We start from the raw sequence: 24,005 nt of genomic DNA on the forward strand, positions 1-24,005 counted from the left end.
ATCTAAACAAAATAGAGAAGAATTACTAATAGGGAGAGCACCAGTCCAAAATGAGAAGAAATAACAAAGTAGACCATTTATTACCCAATATAGTAAATTAAATAAGTAATATAAAAATATAAACTTCTCAGTGAGCCCATCTTCCTAAAAAAAAACTGAGTTGTGTACAAAAAGACAAAAAAACTAAAAGGGATGCTAGCTCCTAGTAAACTTAAGTCATCTAAATATTGTCATCATACAGATGAAGATAAAAGGAGGAACCAAGTCCTCGTTAGACATAAGGGTTGTTTTCCCTGTGGAAAATGTATATGTTGTAAATTTATGGAAAAACAACAGTTTTTATGGAATGATGAGGAAAATAAAAGACATGAATTAAGGGATGTTCTTCTAACTTGTAATGCAAATTATGGAATTACAAAATGAATTGTAGTTGCGGTCTATCATATATAGGTAAAACAAAAAGATGTCTTAACATTCGGTTACAGGAACATATGAGGAACATTAAAAATAAAGTTTTGTCCCATGATGGACCAGCACTAGAGATCATCTTTCTAAAAGAGAGTCCTATTGGATTTATACTATTAATACTTTATTTCCATTTGGTTTAAACAAAGATATCGACACTGTGATGCTTGATTAGACGTCTTTTATTAGGGACTTCTAAAAGACGTCTAATCAAGCATCACAGTAGCTCATTGATAAAGGCCACCAGGCCGAAACGCATTGGGGATCCTCGCACCACAAAACCAGCCACCCACCCAAGATACCCGGCATCCTAACCATCTACACCGCAATGGGCAGATAGGTTCGATACATAGTATACAGCCTCAGCGCACAACACATGACGGGCCTTCACCTGACAGCAGACGGCCTGCTACCTACAGGCTTGTAGGTCCTGCCTGGACCAACCGGACCTCAGACCCAGTGTCACGTGTCAGACCCCACGGGATCATGGGGTCGGATCCATCCACGGCCGCTGCACCACTGTGCCGCACCGCCACATGTACCAGGAGCCCAGGCAGCTGAATAATCACGTGCGTCCGCCTGCCCAGCACCCTGCGGGATCGCGTAGGTAACACATTCTACGGCAGATTTACGGGACTAGTGAGAGACCTGCTTCCCACCACTTACCAACATAGACCTACCGGTAGATAAGCATATCCCATCACCAGTGCGGGACGCCGCCAACTGGATGGGCTCCTGACATTGAAACAATCCCGGTTCCTAAGTCTCTAGACCAAAGGTCCAGCAGGGGAACGTGCAGTAGTAAGGACCGCACGTTAAGGAGCCCCCTGAAAGGGTCTACCCACTTCTCAACTGAGGATTGTACAGAAACACTTTGTACATAAGGACTGAGATATTGCATACCTTTTTAACCTGCTCAGATTGACTTTTCCCACATCACCACCTACCTAGGGGAGCATTGTGCCTCGCCCAATAAATAGGTTTGGTATTTACAATACATCGTCAGCCTCTTTATTTGTTCACCCCGTCTATGATCAGACATCATCCACCAAGCCCACAGATTCACATACAGCCCACACTTACCCCCACATTTAACACAACCTCATATACACATAAATAAATACGAACGGTAACATCACACCATACACCAAACAACATACCACCACATAGAGACCTCAACAAACCCCCCCTCTATCCCCTTCCCCTCCCATCCACCCCATTCTACACACATGACCAAGGAGCGCACGTAACTTATTACCTCTATACATCCCTTAGCTTGTAGGATCAGGTACCCCTACTATATGTTGCAGCACATCCCGACTTCCCGTCCCCATTTTCCCTCCCCCCTCGCCATTTCTCACCACACCTTGAAGCACGGCCCACCCAACAAATAATTCCAATAATATTACGTATAGGCTTGAATGAAGATATGTATATTGTGTTTTTTCATGGAAGATTATTATGTAAAGCCTTATACAGTAGTTTTATGAGGAGTCCAGATTTAACAGAAATATGAGGAATTCTAATATTTCTTATTTTTATATTAATTTAGAGTTTAGTGAATTTTTAATGCACTAGTAAATTTATATTGGGCATTATATATAGTTTTAAGGGATTATATTAGGGTACATATTTACTGGTGTTATAGGGTTAACACAGCTATTTAGTTCTAGAAACCAAAGTGACTTGTTGGACATTTTTTTTTAGTTTAAACCCTAAACGTAAGTGATTTTTCTGCCATTTTTGTAGTTCAAACACTAACTGGAAGTGACTATTCGACCATTTTTGTAGTTCAAATACTAACCAGAAGTGCCTTATCGGCCATTTTTGTAGTTCAAACACTAACTGGAAGTTACTTTTCTGCCATTTCTGTAGTTCAAATACTAACTGGAAGTGACTATTCTCCCATTTTTGTAGTTCGATTACTAACTGGAAGTGACTATTATCCCATTTTTGTAGTTCGATTACTAACTGGAAGTGACTACTCTGCCATTTTTGTAGTTCGATTACTAACTGGAAGTGACTTTTCGGACATTTTTGTAGTCCAAACTGAATTAGCAATCCAATTAATTTTAGAAGCGATTTAAAGTTTATTTAACAACTGTTAGAAATGTGTAAGTAGGTCTTCTGACTCTCTAGCTTATGCACTCTATTTTTGTATAAGTTTGGACATTGTAACATGTTTCACATTTAGATAGCTCAGATCTGGGTGGAGTCTCCTACATATATAAGGAGTACCCATTTTGAGAATACTCGTTCTCTCTGCAGTTTAGCTGGAGTTCACATCACTCACCAGTGGTTTATGTAAGTAATTATCAGGATTCCTCATATTCACTTTAGTCTATTAACTTTTTTACCTGTGTATATTTGTATTAGACCTTATATTTATCTAGGATGAATTTTTGTGATTACATTATAGTTCTGCACTTTTACTATGTAAATCCTCATAGCAATGTATCATATTAAATGTTTGTTAAATTTCAGGCTAAGAATTTTGGTAATTGTATATGCTTCTCATATAAATCTCAAAGCCATATAACAGCATTGTCTTTTAGACGGGATGTAGTGCATATCGCGGCGGACAAGATGCCGGCCATCCATATACCGTCGCCGGCATCACGCCTCCGGGCAAAATGCTTATGCCGCTATCCCCTTACGGATCAGGATACCGGCGTTGGAATCCCAACAGCCGGCCTCCCGATCATAAGACACCGGAGCCAGGTAAGTTTTAGCCATGGGCGGGGGCAGGTTTTGGCACCCCCTGGGGGGACTTGGATTAGGCACCCCCAGGAAGGGTTAGGGTTAGGCTGCGGGTAGGGAGGGTTAGACACCACCGGGGAGGTTAGGACTAGGCACCCACCCGGGAGTGTTAAGTTAGGTTTAGGGTACGGGAATGGTTAGGCACCACCAAGAGAGGGTTAGGGGGGGAGAGGGGAGGGATTGGGTACTTACCAGCCTCCATCGGGATCTTCAGCTGTCGGGCTTCTGGGGTTGGGATTTTCATATTTCATATACAACCCCTTTTAGACAAGTATTGGTATTACATTTGTTAAGCAGTGTATAATAAAACTGCCATTAAGATAATTATATCTGACTAGAATTTATTTGTATAATTAAGGTACGATTCCCTGGCTGAACTACCAACTGAGTTATGATCGAAAGGAATTTTGTTCCATGTGCATTGCCTATTATGGCTTGCTATGTATATATTTGTTTTGAATATAACTACTGTATAAAAATTGGATTGTGCACTTGTAAGACACCCATTTGTATTTTAAAGCTATACCCCTAATGAAGTCCAATGGACGAGACGGGTAGAGTGATTTTATATGGAACCGCCATACTGGTCTTCCAACAGCCAAGAATCTTTACTCCAATAACAGGGCCAGATAAAGGAATATTGTTGCTGTTCTATTATTAATTGAAGTAAGCTTTTTATGTATATGTTTTGTCTGTTAATCTTACAGCAAAATAAATATGTAATACTTCACACAAAAAGCAGCTGTACTACTCTCTGGGTGATTCTGGTACAAGGATCTTATTATAGGACTTGACTGTATAAAGACTTATCATCTATGGTCACCTCCTCATTGGAGATACCTTCTTCTACGTTACACTACCCCAACAGGAGAACTCTAAAGTGTGGGAAACATACAAAAAAGGTATCGGTATTGGACTCTTTAAGGATTAAATATTCTGTATTATACATTGGTGGTGTCTTCCAGACATTTTTTGTGAACATCTTTACTTGGGTTCTTCCTAATGAAAGAAAGTAAATATGTTCTAAAAGGTTGAAAGCACCTTGGGGTCTTGTGTGATATTTCATCGTCGCCAGAGTGCCGCCTTCACTGGAAAGTATATAGTGATACTAATCCATTTTAGGACATGGTAATCAAGGAGGGCACCAGCTCAAGGTATACTTTAAAGAGCATGGGAGTGCTGGCTGCAATAAAGAGTGTATATGTGTGTGTGTGTATATATATATGCTTGTGTATATATATACACAAGAATATATATATATATATATTCCAATATAGCCTGGCACTCTGGACAACGTGGGCATCAGCAGGTGTGCCTTCCTACATAAAGATACACTGTCCATAGTTACCATTAAAAAGAACAAGGCGGCACTCCAAATGGTAATATGACAAACAGCGTATTCAGATCATCAGTGTGACATCAAAAACATCAATGTTTCAAAGTCCTAAGACTTTTTCTTCAGCATGAGTCCAAACACAATAGTGCAAGAGTCTTACTTTATATGCAATAAACGTCATGTCTCCACTCCATGCAGCGCTGCCTCCGGAGGGGTAGGCGGGACCTCCGTGTACCCGGTAACTGGAAGGGACACTGGTGATGACACACGAGGTTGCTAGGCAACCCATAATGCCCTGTTTCCATCCTCTCGGCAAGGCAGCGCAGCGCTAAGGGAGAAACAGCACAGTGACAATAACAACATTATCAAAAGACCATGTAAAATCTACATGGAACAAATGTGAACCACATGTACAAAAATGCTTTATGTGAAAAATCTAAAAGCTTTAAGCACTTAACTGATGTTTTTTTTTTCTAAAAACCGCTCCAAAATTGTCGTTTTTTTGGGGGGTTTTATTAGTGAATTCGGTGAGGAACATCTATTTTAACTTATTTAAAATGGTTTCATCAAAAAAAAAATTATTTTTTTTTTTAAAGATTTGTTTTAAAAAAATTGTTTTTTCAAATACTGGAACATCGAAACCTCCATCGGAACATCACAACCATCGCGACGTTCAATTTGAGACCGTATCCAGGCACCAGGTACGGGGTGTAAGGGGGGAAGTTTACTTACTTTTCCAAAGTGGCTGTTCGGTTCTGCAGGCGCTGGGTAGGGGGTCCTGCTTTGCTGACTGGTCAGCAGGGATCGGTGCACAGCAGACAGAGGGGGAAAGGGTGCTGACAGGCAGAGGGACCGGAAGGTCCCTCTGAGAGCAGCAGCTGCGGGAAGATTCTCTTCCTGCAGCCGCCCTCGTGTTTATCTGTCTCGACGAAACTTTACGTCCAGTACAGATAAAGAACTGCCTGGTGTGGACAGAAGCTTATGTCCATGCCAGGCAAGTGGTTAAAAAGACGGGGATAAATACAATACAAAATGTTTCAATATATCGTATATGTTAAAAAATAAGTACTTTACATACAAAACACTCTGGGGCAGATGTATGTAAGCTCTGGGAAGTGATAAAGTGGAGAGTGATAAACGACCAGCCACTCAGCTCCCAACTGTCATGTTACAGGCTGTGTTTAAAAAATGACAGTTGGGAGCTGATTGGTTGGTCTTTTATCACTCTCCACTTATTATTAAATTATATATACTTTGATACAATTTTCGGCAAAAAAACATGCATATTTAAAACAAGAAATACCACAATGATATTTTGATTACTCTAACACTGAAAATGACATTATATATATATATATATACATCCAAATCGGGTGAATGGTGTAGGAATTACAACAGTTTCAATATGTGCCTCCCACTTTTTAAGGGACCAAAAGTAATGGGACTATCAACTCAAAAGCTATTTCATCGACAGGTATGAGCTATTCCCTCATTATTTCATTATCAATTAAGCAGGTAAAAGGTCTGGAGTTGATTCTAGGTGTGACATTTGCATTTGGAATCAGTTGCTATCAACTCTCAATATGAGATCCAAAGAGCTGTCACTATCAGTGAAGCAAGCCATCATTAGGCTGAAAAATCAAAACAAACCCATCAGAGAGATAGCAAAAACATTAGGTGTGGCCAAATCAACTGTTTGGAACATTCTTAAAAAGAAAGAACGCACCGGAGAGCTCAGCAACACCAAAAGACCTGGAAGACAACGGAAAACAACTGTGGTGGATGACAAAAGAATTATTTCGCTGGTGAAGAAAAACCCCTTCACAACAGTTGGCCAAATCAAGAACACTCTCCAGGAGGTAGATGTATATGTGTCAAAGTCAACAATCAAGAGAAGACTTCACAAGAGTGAATATAGAGGGTTCACCACAAGATGCAAACCATTGGTGAGCCACAAAAACAGGAAGACCAGATTAGAGTTTGCCAAACAACATCTAAAAAAGCCATTACAGTTCTGGAACAACATCCTATGGACAGATGAGACAAAGATCAACTTGTACCAGAGTGATGAGAAGAGAAGGAAAGGAACTGCTCATGATCCATAACATACCACCTCATCAGTGAAGCCTGGTGGTGGTAGTGAAATGGCGTGGGCATGTATGGCTGCCGATGGAACTGGTTCCCTTGTATTTATTGATGATGTGACTGCTGACAAAAACAGCAGAATGAATTCTGAAGTGTTTCGGGCAATATATGCTCATATTCAGTCAAATGCTTCAGAACTCTTTGGACGGCGCTTCACAGTGCAGATGGACAATGACCCGAAGCATACTGCAAAAGCAACCAAAGAGTTTTTTAAGGCTAAAAAGTGGAATGTTATGCAATGGCCAAGTCAATCCCCTGACCTGAATCCGATTGAGCATGCATTTCACTTGATGAAGACAAAACTGAAGGGAAAATGCCCCAAGAACAAGCAGGAACTGAAGACATTTGCAGTAGAGGCCTGGCAGAGCATCACCCGGTCATTAATCCGGTCATTAATTAATGACCAGCTTTTTTTATCATTAAGAGGGTTTTATTCCTTATCAATTCAGTAGTTATAGCTGGGTGTGCACCACAGGAAAAGTACTTGTATGTGGGGTGTTGGATCATATAGAGATGATTCAAACAAAAGGTAAAGAATTTTCCTCTTTGGGTGCACTCATTACATGTAACAATATTGTAGAAAAATTAGCTTTTAATTATATCTTTAAAAACAAATTATTAAAAATTAAATATAGATACAAGACATATCTGCTAGCAATTGAAACATATATACTGCAGCAGTATTCATTCTCCTTAATTGGAGAATAAAGGTTGGTACTTAACAAAATTATGGCTCAATTAGTATATGAAGTCTGTTAATTTAGCAACATGCTTATCTCTATTTAACTGTAATTAGTCATTGTACATCTCATGTTGCCAAATTATACAGATCAATCTTTGAACAAAAAGGTGAAATACAACATTTGAACCACTTCAAATTAACAGTCCTATCTTAGATTCTCTAAATCACAATCAATATAGAGGGCTCTATTTACTACAATCCGCATATTGAATGCGGATTGTAGTGTGATATTACCGAGTGAATTCGCATTGCGAATTCAGGCAATATCACAGGGATTTACTATAAATCCCTTGCAGGGACAGAGCTTGCGATAAAGCTCTGTCCCTGCGGATCCCATCCGCACTCTAGTCACTGTATTTTCGGAAAAAATACCGCGACTAAGAGCCCGCGCATGCGCCGACCCACTGTCGCTGCTACCCCCCACTGACGCTAAGCCCCGCCCCCCGGCGCTAAGCCCCACCCCCGCAACCGCGGACCCCCCCCCGCGACCCCCCCCTCCCTTCATTACACTTACCTGTATCCTCCTGGCCTCTGGTGATCTTCTCCGGGCTTCCCGATCAGGTGATCTCCCATACTGCACTGGGGCCCGATCACCTGATGACCGGGCCCCAGTGCACTGTGGGAGACCAGCTGACCGGAGAGGAGCCATCACCGAAGGCCCGATCACCGGTCCCTGGAGTCAGGTAAGTAATAAAAAAAAATGTTTCATTTTTTTTTTCTTTTTTTTACAGCAATCAGCTTGCGGCCTGCTTAGACCACATAGCTGATTACTGGTACCGGCTCCCGGCTCCGCTCTCCCCGTGAATAATATCTTTTTGTGCTTTGGAATCACAATCCAAGTCTGGAAAGCAATTATTTCTTGTGTGACCTATAACGCTAAATAGCGACATTTAGAGTGTATAAGAACAGCAATACAACAAACCACCTGCGCATCAGGACTGCAGCTCCGTACACACCCAGGAGCACCAGATCCCCAAATGTTACAAACAAAAAATATGGCGGTCCGAGGGTAGCGCTGTCCTCGATAATGATACGTGTAACTCCCTTCCGTCAGAAGTAATATCCTCAACAGGGAAAGAGAAATGAACATACAATGGAGAGTATTATGTGCACCAGGATTATGGGAAATGTTCTCAAAATGGATGATCACGAAGTGTAACCAACTCACCCCAAAGTAGTGAGATGCATTCACAAAAAGGTATCTTTCATAAAGCTTCTTTTTGCAGTCATATACCCCTCATCGCCCCCTGCTGGGTCTGAACTCACCTGTAAACAGATGTAGACATTCCCCAAAAGGTTTCTTTTTGCGTAGGGTGGTGTCCGGGCTATGGATAAAATATCCAACACCAATATCTTGGGGTAGCCAAAACACCAGAGAGGATGATTTTCCGAAGAATATTTATTCCAAACAAGATAAAAAATACAATAAAACAGTATAGTGCTGGGAAACCCTCCAAGTGACCTGGATATGTGGATATATCAAAAATGTCAACCTCACCCAGACTCTGATAGACTAGGTACAGCCACCAGATGTGAGTAGATGGAAAAAACGAAGGTAAGTCCACAGTGGTCAGGGTCCCCAAAAAAACATCAACGCGTTTCAGACTTGAGCAGTCCTTCCTCAGGATGTATACTAACACTCTTTTAGACTCGGTTTATATACCCCTCATCCCCTCAAGTGGGAGGGGTTCATCATGGAGGTATACAAAACATGGAAATATACAAACATAAAACAATCGTTATACAAATCCCTAAAGTACAACCATGCAGTTATCCCCCTTATAAAAAACACTGGTATACTTCCGTGCTGAACGTGTGTAATCACTCCACTTTATAAATCAATAGAACCAGAGTGTAAGACATGAGGGAATAAACAAAAGTCCATGGAAAAACCTCTTATTAATGTAATCCAGTCCACTTTTTCATTCAACCAAGAAATGATTCATCAGGTGTTTCCATGTTTCTTTGCACTCACGTCCCGGAAGTACTGTGCGCGTCTGCATCCGGCTCATCGCTATTGTGGCTTTTAGTAGCTGTTTATTATGGATAGCGCAACGCCGGAAGTGATGATCATGGACTTCCGTCCTATGAGCCGCAAACCACGAAGCTGACATCACGTGGTCCTATGTGCTCTAGTGTTGCATGGGACGCCATTTTGCGGGTTTTTTCGTAAGAACACAATGATTGTAGAAATGGCCAGAATTGTAATCCAATGATCCCACATAATTTAAAAAGAAAAACAACATGTTACTGATGCAGAACAGTCAGACATCCCAAAAAACACTAATAAGATTAAAAAATAATGACATTAGAATTTATAAAGACTCATAGGAACCATTTCATTTCGAAATCAGCGTTTAGGCCTCTAGGGACTAAACATTTCAATAGGTGTATCATTCTCATTTCTTCTCGTGCCAATCTCTGGTCCCTATCATTAATTCTCCAGTTAGGCTTCACAATTTTTATACCACAAAATGATATTAGGTGTTTAATCTCACATGCATGTACTTGTTTAAAATGTGACGAAACATGGTGCGTATCCAAACCTTTTTTAATGTTTCGCACATGCTTTGCCAATCTTTCTTTCAAAAGGCGGGTGGTTTTCCCCACATATTGGCTCCCGCATGTGCATTCTAATAAGTAGACACAATATTTGCTATTGCATGTTATAAAATCATTTATTGAGAACAATTTCCCCGTTTGTGTAGATTTAAAATGCGTAATTTTGGTAATCTCAAATCTACAAATTTTACACATGCTGCAAGTACCGCACCAAAAAAACCCCTTAGATCTAATGTTACCCCCTAATATGGGGGGGGGTTCTGCAGCGGTTCATTAGACGCTTAACATTAAAAATATTTTTTGCTGAAATCCCAGCGAATGCTAATTATCCTGAAAATGATACCTCTTATTATGTTTTTTAAAAAAAGTCCACCTTCTACCCAGCACATAAAAAAGGCTGCTTTATTGAATCTTTTGAACGTTTAGTTAGGGATGATCTAGAGAGGATTACCTTTAAACCCATTAGACATACCAATTTATCTAAAGAAGAAAGGTTGGCTATAAAAACACTTAAGGAGAATAAACAAATTGTGATTAAGCCAGCCGACAAAGGTGGCAGTGTGGTGGTATTAGACGTTGGAGATTACAATGAGGAGATCATTAGACAGCTGTCCGATGTTACAACCTATAAAATATTGAGAGGTAATCCCACGATGATGATTACAAATAAACTTGAGACTTTTTTAATGTTATATGTTTCAAAGGGTATTATCACGGAAACTGTACAAAAATATATGAAAATAGATGTACCTGCTATACCAGTTATCTATGTTTTACCTAAAATGCATAAAAACAAAGAAAAGCCCCCTGGTCGGCCAATTGTGGCAGGGACCAATTTGGTTCTGTCTAACTTATCCCATTATTTGGACCACCAACTTCAGCCCTTAGTACAGGAAACAAGATCTTACTTAAAAGATACCATATCAGTGATCAAAATGGTCTCAAATATAAAGTGGCAAACGGATTATTGGATGATAACAGCTGATGTTACATCCTTGTACACCATCATTAGACACCAATTAGGTATTGATGCGGTTAAGTATTTTTTGGATAAAAAAGAAACATCAGATGATTATAAAAATTTTGTATTAGAGGGTATAAACATGATATTACAAAATAATTTTTTCTGGTTTGAAAATACTTTTTTTCTCCAGCTCACGGGTACCGCCATGGGCACCAGACTGGCACCGAGCTACGCCAACCTTTTCATGGCGTGGTGGGAGGATCACTCGATTTGGAGTGGCCACCACTTCAGGTCCAGTCTGGTGACATGGCGGCGTTACATAGACGATATTTTATTTATTTGGAGTGGAGATCATACCAGTTTGGATTTGTTCTGTCAATACCTTAATAGTAATACTTCCAATATTACATTAACCTTTAATATTAACCCCAATACGGTTGATTTTTTGAATTTAACCTTATATGTTGAGGGTGACCAAATTAAAACAAGGAATTTTGTAAAACAAACGGATTGCAACTCATTTATAAATTATGATAGCAATCATCACCAAAATTGGCTAAGTAGTATTCCCTGTAGCCAATTTCAGCGCATTAGACGCAATTGTACGGATATATCGACCTATGATGTGCATGCGGAAATTCTAGAGGAACAATTCATTACTAAAGGCTATGCAGCTGATATAGTAAGGAAAGCTAGAGTAAGGGGGGCAAATCTTGACAGAATAGAAGCAATATCTACCACCAAACAAAAAAGAATTAGTGACAGAAAACCGTTAGTCCCTTTCATTACACGGTTTAATAACCAGTATAAACAATTGGAAAGTGTCATAGCCAAACACTGGGGAATATTGAGGAATGATCCCTTATTAAAAACACATATAGAGACCAAACCCACCTTTGTGTATAGAAGAGCTCACAATATTAAAGATAATTTAGTGAGAAGTGTAATAACCCCCCCCATATTAGGGGGTAACATTAGATCTAAGGGTTTTTTCGGTGCGGTACTTGCAGCATGTGTAAAATTTGTAGATCTGAGATTACCAAAATTACGCATTTTAAATCTACACAAACGGGGAAATTGTTCTCAATAAATGATTTTATAACATGCAATAGCAAATATTGTGTCTACTTATTAGAATGCACATGCGGGAGCCAATATGTGGGGAAAACCACCCGCCTTTTGAAAGAAAGATTGGCAGAGCATGTGCGAAACATTAAAAAAGGTTTGGATACGCACCATGTCTCGTCACATTTTAAACAAGTACATGCATGTGAGATTAAACACCTAATATCATTTTGTGGTATAAAAATTGTGAAGCCTAACTGGAGAATTAATGATAGGGACCAGAGATTGGCATGAGAAGAAATGAGAATGATACACCTATTGAAATGTTTAGTCCCTAGAAGCCTAAACGCTGATTTCGAAATGAAATGGTTCCTATGAGTCTTTATAAATTCTAATGTCATTATTTTTTAATCTTATAAGTGTTTTTTGGGATGTCTGACTGTTCTGCATCAGTAACATGTTGTTTTTCTTTTTAAATTCTGTGGGATCATTGGATTACAATTCTGGCCATTTCTACAATCATTGTGTTCTTACGAAAAAACCCGCAAAATGGCGTCCCATGCAACACTAGAGCACATAGGACCACGATGTCAGCTTCGTGGTTTGCGGCTCATAGGATGGAAGTCCATCACTTCCGGCGTTGCGCTATCCATAATAAACAGCTACTAAAAGCCACAATAGCGATGAGCCGGATGCAGACGCGCACAGTACTTCCGGGACGTGAGTGCAGAGAAACATGGAAACACCTGATGAATCATTTCTTGGTTGAATGAAAAAGTGGACTGGATTACATTAATAAGAGGTTTTTCCATGGACTTTTGTTTATTCCCTCATGTCTTACACTCTGGTTCTATTGATTTATAAAGTGGAGTGATTACACACGTTCAGCACGGAAGTATACCAGTGTTTTTTATAAGGGGGATAACTGCATGGTTGTACTTTAGGGATTTGTATAACGATTGTTTTATGTTTGTATATTTCCATGTTTTGTATACCTCCATGATGAACCCCTCCCACTTGAGGGGATGAGGGGTATATAAACCAAGTCTAAAAGAGTGTTAGTATACATCCTGAGGAAGGACTGCTCAAGTCTGAAACGCGTTGATGTTTTTTTGGGGACCCTGACCACTGTGGACTTACCTTCGTTTTTTCCATCTACTCACATCTGGTGGCTGTACCTAGTCTATCAGAGTCTGGGTGAGGTTGACATTTTTGATATATCCACATATCCAGGTCACTTGGTGGGTTTCCCAGCACTATACTGTTTTATTGTATTTTTTATTGTATTTTTATCTTGTTTGGAATAAATATTCTTCGGAAAATCATCCTCTCTGGTGTTTTGGCTACCCCAAGATATTGGTGTTGGATATTTTATCCATAGCCCGGACACCACCCTACGCAAAAAGAAACCTTTTGGGGAATGTCTACATCTGTTTACAGGTGAGTTCAGACCCAGCAGGGGGCGATGAGGGGTATATGACTGCAAAAAGAAGCTTTATGAAAGATACCTTTTTGTGAATGCATCTCACTACTTTGGGGTGAGTTGGTTACACTTCGTGATCATCCATTTTGAGAACATTTCCCATAATCCTGGTGCACATAATACTCTCCATTGTATGTTCATTCCTCTTTCCCTGTTGAGAATATTACTTCTGACGGAAGGGAGTTACACATATCATTATCGAGGACAGCGCTACCCTCGGACCGCCATATTTTTTGTTTGTAACATTTAGAGTGTATAGATAAGTAGGAATTCACAGTTGGGGGCTCGTAGAGTGAGTTCGCGCTGCCAATTTGCATGGTAACGCATTGTGCCTTCGAATACCTGCTACCATTTGATGCTGAGAGACCGCTATCCGTTATTGTGTGAGTTCAAGGTGCGCTGATTAGAATCCAGGGACAAGGAAGGAAAAAGTTTGTTTTCCTTCGTTGATAAAGGTTTGGGTTAAAAAGGGGAAGTCGCACAATAACGTACGCATATTTCCTGTATTGCTGCCACGTGTTCAAATGGTCATTGTGTTCATAGAGTGATTGCTTGTTAATCCTCTGAATTACACTACTATATTTAAGGTAAGGGTATATTCTTCTGTACAGAAAAGGTGTATGAAACTGAAACGTGTGATTGAAAGTGGAGGCTACTGTCTGTTAAACCTGCAGGTTACTGTCTGTTAAACCTCGGTGAAACTTGGTAGCTGCCCGACGGGGCAGCGCAAACTACTGGGCCAGTGTACAAAGCAGGTACATTGTGGTTTAGGTTATCGAGAAACAAGGGTTTTTCTCGGTCCGAACACCCATTAATCGCAAAGTCCATTGATCAGTTAGGTTCCTTGGGCAGCGCGATCAGACCGCACAATTATTTAAATTGTGAAGTAGGTGTCGTGGGAGTGAAACTGCTGGCAAGGTTAGTTGTAGTAACTTCTAAATGCTACCAGTTGGGAGTAAACTCGAAGCAGGAAGCCAGTAAAGCTTGAGTCGATTGCCACGGGAAAAGTAAGTCACTAAGCGATTATTTTACTCCTCGTGAAGAACACGGTCCCTAAGGGTGGGAAATTGGTGCAAGACGGGAAGGAGTGCGTGAACGTTTCGCGCTAGGGAAAAAAAATCGTTCACCAGTCGAAAATCACTAGAGATTGCTAATCGTTTTCCCAGATGGGTGCAAAGCCATCTCTAGTAATGGTTGATGATGCACTGCAGATGGAAGGGCCGTTAGGATTGGCCAGGTATGTTATGTTTAAAAAGTATGGTGCGTACGCTACAGTGTACTGCGATATATGGGTCAAAATGACCAAGAAATGTAGAACACCTTTTCCTAAGATTGGTAGATCAGAGGCTCTGAACAATCTCAGAGACAGTATATGTTTAGTGAAGTCTCTGAAGAAAAGAGTAAAGTTTAATGATTGCTTGAAGTTGTGGCAGCACGAGGGGGATATGTGGCGTAGCGGTGTGCATGCGACGCAAACTAGCGTCTCGTGCACGACGCAAGGGAGCACGCACACAAATAGCGTTGCATGCGCACTTCAAAGTAGTACGCACACACAGCAAGGTAGCGTTGCGGAAGGTAATGTCAGTAGTTCATGCATACCACCACTGCCCTATGCAGATAGGGGTGAAGGTACACTCGATTTAAAAATTCATAAAAATGTAACAAGTAATTTGTACCCTCTTCTAAGTAACCATAAGGAACATGTTTATGATGTAGATGATGAACCTGTTGTGATGTCTGCTCTCTCCCATGTTGCACAAATGTTAAATGTACCACCAAAGCAAGCACAGGTAGCTGCCCCGCTAGTACCAGAAATGGATGTAGCCCCACCCCTACAGGAAGTACTAACCCCCACTTTAATAGTAGCAGAGATTACTAATACCATACGTAGTAGCAGTAGGCTGAACCCTCAATTAGGTAATCAGGCCAAGGTAGCATTATGGCAGGCATCCATCCCATCTGGGCAATAACTGTTCCCAACGGGAATCCGGACGCGCATGGTGTAGTAGCCACAAGGGATGTAGCGATGCATTGTCCATGGACAAGAGCAGAACTACGTTCCATAATGACAGATTTCCCTGACCCTAGGAAAGAACTAGCTAAGTGTCAGAGATTTGTAAAGGATTTAGGTAATGCTCATGAGCCAACCAATAAAGATTGGCGAGTGGTATTACGGGCATGTCTTACACACAATATTGATGTGAACAAGTTTATCATGGCCTGTGTATTGGATGGAGATAGTCCCATAACTGATGCAAGTAATCAGGACAATATAACCCACATTATTACCGAATTGGCTGTATTTTTCCCATTGTTAACTGGAGTAAAATCTTCCCGATTAAACAGAAGGAGAGTGAGTCTGCAGCAGATTATTTTAACAGCGCTGCAGACTATTACCCAATACACAGGTATAATGGACATAAAAGATAACACCCATCACAGGGAAATGACAATCACAGTGCTTATGGATGGTCTTAAGGACACTCTAAAAGCCAGGGTTCAGACCTCACTTCCTGGGTGTAGGGGAGTTACAGTGGACACATTCAGGGAATTACAATTGAACTTGATAAAAACATCTTGAGGAAGAGAGAAATGCAGAGCGAGAAACTAATGTCTGTTAGTATCCAAGCTCTGGAAGGAATGCAAATAACACCGCAGCTTTTTTACCACACTCAGCCACAATAGACTCATCCCATACAACCTCCAAACCCTTATCCCTGTACACAACCACGATCTTTCCTCATTCCCCAACCTACACAACAACAACCTTTCACAATACGTCAACTACGGAGGTGTTATGGGTGTAACCAGGAGGGCCATATAAGTAAGTTCTGTAAGGCTAAGAAATGGGAAACGCCAAACCAGGTAACACCGACATACAACCAACAGAAAGGACAATTCCAGCCGACACCTGCTCACGTCGCAGCAGTGAATGCTTTGCTGGAAGAAGATAGTCAGCTCTAGGGATCAGGTCACACCTGTAGTCTACAGTCAGGTTAACTAGGGATGTTAAAGAAGAACCTGTAATGTTAATTGATGTAGCTGGTACTAAACATTCTTTTCTTGTAGACACAGGGGTGACCAGATCAGTGATAAAATCTCCCATCTAATTTACAGGTGACCAGCGAAACAGTACCAGCAATGAGTGTAACGGGTAAAGTGAAACATCCTTTAACCAAATCTGCAGAGGTTACTATCGGACCATTGCATACCAGGCACGCCTTTCTCCTGGCAGCAGCGGCCCCTACTAACTTACTGGGAAGGGATTTGTTATGTAAAATGGGATGTGTCATTTATTGTACCCCTGATGGTATATTTTTAGATATCCCAGAGAGAGTTGCGCACAAGGTGAGGGATATATTGGACACTCCCCAAAGGTTAATGTTTCACTCTACTGTTTCAGATAAAAATCCATCTCAAGTAGAACAAATGTTATCTCAGATACCGGGGTCCCTCTGGACCAAAGATGGACAGGACACTGGTTTGATGGCAAATGTAGCTCCCGTAATGGTAAATTTAAAAAGCGGTAGGCAAGCTCCAAAAATTCCCCAGTACCTGTTAAAACAGGAGGTAGAGATAGGGGTTTATCCCATAATTGAGCGATTATTACAACAGGGAATTTTAGTCCGTACAGCGAGTGTAGCCAACAGTCCCGTCTTTCCTGTGAAAAAGTGGTGGGAGGGGTTATAGGACCTTAGAGGGGTTAATAAGGTAGTAGCGAGCCAATTTCCTGTAGTGCCGAATCCAGCTGTCATTCTCATGCAGATCCCATCAAATGCAACCCATTTTACTGTCATTGACCTCTGTTCTGCTTTCTTCTCTGTCCCTATCCATCCTGACTGTCAGTACCTATTTGCCTTTACATACAGGGGTGTACAATACACATGGACACGATTTCCCCAGGGCTTCATAGACAGCTCCAGTATCTTCTCCCAGGTCTTACATGACTGTTTACAATCTTTTCAACCTGCCAATGGATCTGTTCTAATACAATATGTGGACGATTCATTGTTGTGTTCTGATTCATTTATGTCATGTTTAAATGATACTAAACTTTTATTGCTTCGTCTCTCGCAAACAGGACACAAGGTTGGTAAGGACAAACTACAGCCATGCCAGTCCAGGGTTAACTACTTGGGACATTGCCTAACCCAGTGGTTACGACATCTGACCACTGATAGAATCCAAGCCATACAGACCATGACACTGCCGCAGAACCAACAGCAAATCCATACCTTCTTGGGAATGTGTGGATTCTGCAGAATGTGGATCCCAGGTTTTTCTATTTTGGCCTTGCCATTACAGGATTTAGGGTTTCATTCAGACCCGCAACCGGGTCGATGTTAAGGCCCTGCACATGCGCAGCGGCTGCACTGCGCAAGCCCCGGAGTGAGAGAGAAATTCTCTCGCTCCGGAGTTCACTACAAAAGGGGCGGCTGTCGATGTTGATCGACAGCTTGCCCCGTTTTGTAGGCGGGGCTGTGGCTACACAAACAGAGGCGTTCCTAACAGAGCGCCTGCTGTTTTGTGGGCGGCCGCACTGACATCAGCAGTGATGTCAGTGGGAAGCTTCCTGCTCTCAACCTTAGGGTCTCGTCGCAAGCCCCGATGGTCGCGATGGTCTTGACCATCGTGACTATCACCCTGGTCAGTCGCAGAAGCTGTGGGTGGTAACCCACAGCTTAGCTAGCGACCAGTAGGCCGCACTAAAAAGAAAAATGCGGCCGCCCTCAATCTCAACAGCAGAAACTGAAATTGTTGTCACATGATATGCCTGAAACAAACTGTCATGATGTTGAACCTGGAGAATTTGTTATGATCAGAAATTTCTTGCATTCGGGTTGTTTGACAGATTGGTGGGAAGGTCCGTATCAGGTGTTGCTGACGAGTACAACTTCATTGAAGGTGGCAGAGAGAGATACCTGGGTCCATTCCACTCACTGTAAGAAGGTCAACCAACCGGTGGAGAGACAAGTCAGAATCATGGCAGATAACATAGACCTGTCAATTGCGAGTCTCTTCCAGAAAGGTTACAGTGAGATACCTGAGCTAAAGAAATTTGTAGATCATTGTTTCAGCAATTGAGTTGTCTGCTGTGGTTATCTATTATCCTGGGTTGTTTCGGGATCTCTGGTTTCTGTGACGGAGGACAGAGGACGGAGAGGGGAGCTGATGGTGATATCAATGGAGTGGAGTTGGGAGAAGGAGCAATACAGTGACAAGGGCGGTATCTGACCAAACCCAGTACAGTAATTGTTAAAAGATCTGCTATGTTGGAAACTCGGAGACAGTGCGAAGATCTATCGCCTGAGGATTATTGCATTTGTGAGTTTTATGGGTCCTTAGTTGATGAGATGTGCATCCAGCAGTGCCAACCTAAGTATAACCAGTATTGGGGTGGGTATCCTTTAGAGGATTATCATACTATGGTGGGCAAAGTTTTAAACCAGACTGACTTTTGGGTGTGTTCTCATGTGCCTCGGGGACAGCCTAATGTAGGGTTAGTGCCATTTCCATTAAATGTTTCTGAGGTTTTAGAATTACAACAAGGGAAGATGCTGGATGGAAAATTTCTAAACACCAAACCACCTCATTTTAAGCTCCACCAGTACCAAGTAGATAAATCACTTTTATGTTTGAACATCACCAACTCCAATAAACCAGGAAGTTGGGAGGTGACTGGGAATAACCAGACGATGACCTTCTCACTAAGAGCTGATAATGAGCCTATAAATTTTGAACTGTTACGCACAATTAGGTTAAATGGGAGACACTTTCGTTATCGGTACACACTAAGTAACATCAAAGAAATGGTTGGCAGAGTACCTGAAGGATACTTACCAGGGTTATACAACCAGAAACGTGTATTAGCCAGATGGGAGAACCTGAGATAGGATCATTTGTTAGGGAAATGTGTTGGATGATCATGATGCATTCTATTCCTTATGTTCTCCCCGATGATGTATATTTTATATGTGATAGGTAAGCGTATAAGTGGCTCTCTCCGATTTCCGAAGGTTTGTGTTATCTGGGAAGAGTACTCCCAGAGGTTATGACCCTTACACATGGTGAAATGCTTGGTATTCATAAAAAACACACCATCACCATATCTTCACACACAGTGTTAACATAGATACAAAAGAAATATGATACCTGGTGATGTACATAAAGCCACACAGTTAATTAGTGAAACAACTGGCTTTCACGTTTTAGTCGCATTTGATCCCACCAGGATCGCTCGGGGTACACTACATTTCAGATATATTCAAGATCTTGCAAAATTAATAGATAATATCACCGAGATGTTTGAAAAAATAACTATGAAGTATGGTGCGCAAAACCTGCTGCCCCCGGCCTGACACAAAAATGGAGGCTCACTCACCCTCAATAAATACAACGTGGCAAAAAAAGGTATTGTGCTGCTGGGTGGCGCTGGATTTACAAATATAGAGATACAAATCAAATGATATAGATATAATACTTAATCCTTTTCATAAATAGGAGATTCTGACGTACGTCACTTTATATGTAGAGTTATCAGGATCTCCAAAGGTTATCCATATGGTGCATGTAAAAAAATAAATGCAGGAAAGAGACTGTCTTACAGATCTGATATAATGTTCCTGGTAATGTCTATATAATAAAGTTGAAGAGAAATGATGTAATTCTGTCAGTTGATCAGGTATAATGAATGCGTACCCCAACTCACATTCAAATGAGTGGTTATATTCCCAGAAAGGTTTCTTTAGCCCTACAGCCCACTCAGTATTCCAAATTGATCTCTTTATAGACACACGCTAATCACGAGGAGGGTAAAATAATGCGTACCCTACTCACGTGATGTGGATGCTGTGATCTGCATACAAAGGTTTCTTTCAATCGTCCCCTGGAATGTTCTTGTAATTTACCTCCATATGATAGATCCTCAAAAAAGAGAGGAGAAGTGGTGTGTATGGCTAGATACTTTTTAATAATATAAAATACATACACAAACAGAACAAAAACATACAGTCCAAGTAATATAGGAGGTGATGACCTGATAATTAGAAGGTAGTACCAGATCCACCATCTCATAGAAGAAGCAGCAAGATGTAATCAATCACAGAATGACTTTCAACCGGATTTCCTCCGGAAGTGACGAATCTCGTTCCCCATATAATGGCTTCCGCCCTCCCTGCTCCAGCCACCCACATGTGCATCACCTGCGTCACCTCCTTGGCGGCACGTGACGTTCGCACACGTCCTCCGGCAAACTGTGTAGGACGGACCCCATCGGGTCTAATGCAAAGCCGGAAGATACGTCACCGAACCATGACGTACTTCTGGTAGCGGGCGAAGCTGAATGGGACATATAGGGGAAATATCGTCTCCTAATTCCGGAGCATCCATGTTGTAGCCCAAACATTGTAAACACCAATATTAATACATAGATATCTTATCATGTATAACAGCAACACTTAAATAAATTATGCGTATTGACTATGTAAAAATGCAAAGGGTGTGTATATCTACTCCTCCCATATGCATACATAGACAAAATGTGATGTGGTTTATGTTTAGGATGTACGAACATAAAAAAACCTGGAAAGGAAAAAAAAATTATAACTGTTAACATAAATGGACGAACGTCACCTGCCACCAAAGAGGTGATGCGGGCGACGCACACGTGGGTGGCTGGAGCAGGGAGGGCGGAAGCCAGTGTATGGGGATTGAGATTCGTCACTTCCAGAGGAAATCTGGTTGAAAGTCATTCTGTGATTGATTACATCTGGATATACCCCACCAGGGAACATGGATTGTAATATTTTTTGGATTTAGATTCTTATATGTATGCTTATTTAATACATCAGTTAAGTCCCTATTTTGATTAATTGGTTGCACAGGGTATTTAAGGTACCAAAGTGTGCATTATTCCTCATACCTTGAAAAAGACCTGCGGTGACAGGTCAAAACGCGCTGGTTTTAGGAATTGTTTTATTGCTGGACGTTACCGATTGTTGCTTCTTCTATGAGACGGTGGATCTGGACGGTGGATCTGTATGTTTTTGTTCTATGTTTGTGTATGTATTTTATATTATTGAAAAGTATCTAGCCATACACACCACTCCTCCTCTCTTTTTTCAGGCTCTATCATTTGGAGATAAATTACAAGAACATTCCGGGGGGACGATTGAAAGAAACCTTTGTATGCAGCTCACAGCATTCACATCACGTGAGTAGGGTACGCATTATTTTACCTTCCTCGTGATTAGCGTGTATCTATAAAGAGATCAATTTGGAATACTGAGTGGGCTGGAGGGATAAAGAAACCTTTCTGGGAATATAACCACTCATTTGAATGTGAGTTGGGGTACGCATTCGTTATACCTGGTCAACTGATAGAATTACATCATTTCTCTTCAACTTTATTATATAGACATTACCAGGAACATTGTATCAGATCTGTAAGATAGTCTCTTTCCTGCATTTATTTTTTTACATGTACCATATGGATAACCTGTGGAGATCCTGAGAACTCTACATATAAAGTGCCGTATGTCCCAGAATCTCCTATTTATGAAAAGGATTATATCTATATCATTTGATTTGTATCTCTATATTTGTATATCCAGCGCCACCCAGCAGCACAATACCTTTTTTTGCCACAATATCACCGAGATGTATGATGACACATTTAGGTATACAGGTAAGGAGTTACAGGCCTACAAGAAAGAACTGGTGCAACACAGATTAGTGTTAAATTATTTAACAGCTGTCACTGGAGGGTACTGTGTGACCTTAGCCACCCAATTTGGTGTAAAGTGTTGCACATACATCACAAACGATACTAGTGACCCAAAGGAGGTAATAGACCGGAAGATGGATGAAATTCTGCAGTTAAAATGGGAATTTCGGAAGAACCATAATGCTTCAGTGGCTGAAGTAAAGGAGAAGGTAGAGGAATGGGTTTTTTGGTTGAACCCAGTGAAATGGTTCTCTGGTCTAGGAGAGTGGGTCCAGGAAATGGTTGCTAGCATAGGTAAACTCCTGATCCTCATATTGGTTGTCATCATAGTAATTGGCTCATGTGTCAAATGTGTTCCTGTATTGAAATGTGGAAAATTTAAAGATAAGGTAAATCAAAGGAATGTGATTATGATGGTGGTTAGTAGTAACAATATGAATACTGAGGTATATGTAGGACTGCATTACAACCCTGAACTAGAATGTACCATCAGATGATGTATAGATTTAGACATGCATGAAATGTATTATGAAATGTTATTTTTAAACATCTTAAATAATATAAGTCCCTATCCCCTCCAAGACTTCCTTTATAGGATAGGTGCATCCCCACATCTTTCCCATGATCTCCCAAGATCCGCGGTGTGCGTATAAGGGTAGTTTTATGTCCCTCCTAGAGACCCATTATTGATGGTTTAAGAACCACCTTGTGCCATCCCATAATATAACATTAAATAATATGTCATAGTGTAAGCCTAAATGAAATGTTTAAAATCAGAGTGTGATAGCATGTTGTTTGCTATCAAAGGGTGGACTGTCGAAGCCAGATAATTGGCTGAGACAGAATCTGTTACAATTAAAATCTGCACGCCATTTTGTGAATGGCAACAAGACGCCATTTTACGAATGGCCGCCCGACGCCATTTTAGCGAATCTCACACAATATCAGTACATATGGCGATGCTATTATTTAGCGTCGTGCGATTCCCACGCAATAGAACAATGTTAAAAGTCCTCATTATATAAATACATACATTTACTAAAACATTTAATATGAATAACCCTGCAAAACACGTACCACGGTGTACTTCACAAACACTTAGACGCACAACGCTAACTAGCGTTTTTTCTTAAATATCCTTACACTTACACACTGCACACTTACATAAAAAGGTTCCCTAGCATTAAGGTTAATATTCAAGGTTTTATTTATTATTAAGTATGTAATAAAGCGACTGTATTTAAGATCTCAGGTTTAGTACATGATAAACGAGTAATGGGTCCCTTGCGCACTGGATAACTGACACTAGTTGTTGCGGGGTGTGCTGCGAGTAGAACAGAGGTGCCTCGTCCTCTTAGGTTTGCAAATAGAAGGGAGTGGTTACCGCGCTCAAACCCAGGATGGTGTATTTGATGCTTGTGTGTCTATAGATCAAACTGGTATGTGGGTTATAATGTAATTTATTAATACAATACGATATGGACTTTTATGTGTCAAAGAATAAAGTCACAGTGTTACACACAAATATACAAACATACAAGTGAATACATTCTGAATGGTACAGTTGCAGTAGGTCAGAATAAAGTATTGACACAAGAATATAAATGCCTGACCGGCAGTAGACGGCAGAGTGCGGCGTTCCGCAGTGCTTTTATAGTTAGTTGGCATGCGTATAGAATAATGAAGTCAGTGGTTAGTGGTAAAAAACAAGGGATATGCACGATCCAATAAGGTGCACAGATCGGATATAGAAAAAAA

The 24,005-nt window shown here is 40.9% G+C and overlaps 1 protein-coding gene across 3 annotated transcripts in view; it reads left to right on the forward strand.

Annotated features, from left to right (window-relative positions):
- The first annotated feature begins 2,672 nt into the window (after positions 1–2,672).
- Positions 2,673–24,005, forward strand: part of LOC148539009 (cytochrome P450 2K1-like) — a 112,902-nt gene continuing 91,569 nt past the window's right edge. The window contains exons 1-2 of one of the 3 annotated variants that reach the window (XM_088451989.1): positions 2,673–2,769; positions 3,933–4,127. In XM_088451989.1, the coding sequence (XP_088308115.1) occupies positions 4,041–4,127 (87 nt within the window). In that variant the 5' untranslated portion in view covers positions 2,673–2,769; positions 3,933–4,040. Of the gene's footprint in view, positions 2,770–3,932; positions 4,128–24,005 lie in introns of those variants that run through there. The other 2 variants (XM_088451992.1, XM_088451991.1) reach the window with 2 other exon arrangements.

The sequence above is a fragment of the Taudactylus pleione genome, unplaced genomic scaffold, assembly GCF_031769625.1.
Source record: "Taudactylus pleione unplaced genomic scaffold, aTauple2 ptg000032l, whole genome shotgun sequence".
Taxonomy (NCBI): domain Eukaryota; kingdom Metazoa; phylum Chordata; class Amphibia; order Anura; family Myobatrachidae; genus Taudactylus; species Taudactylus pleione.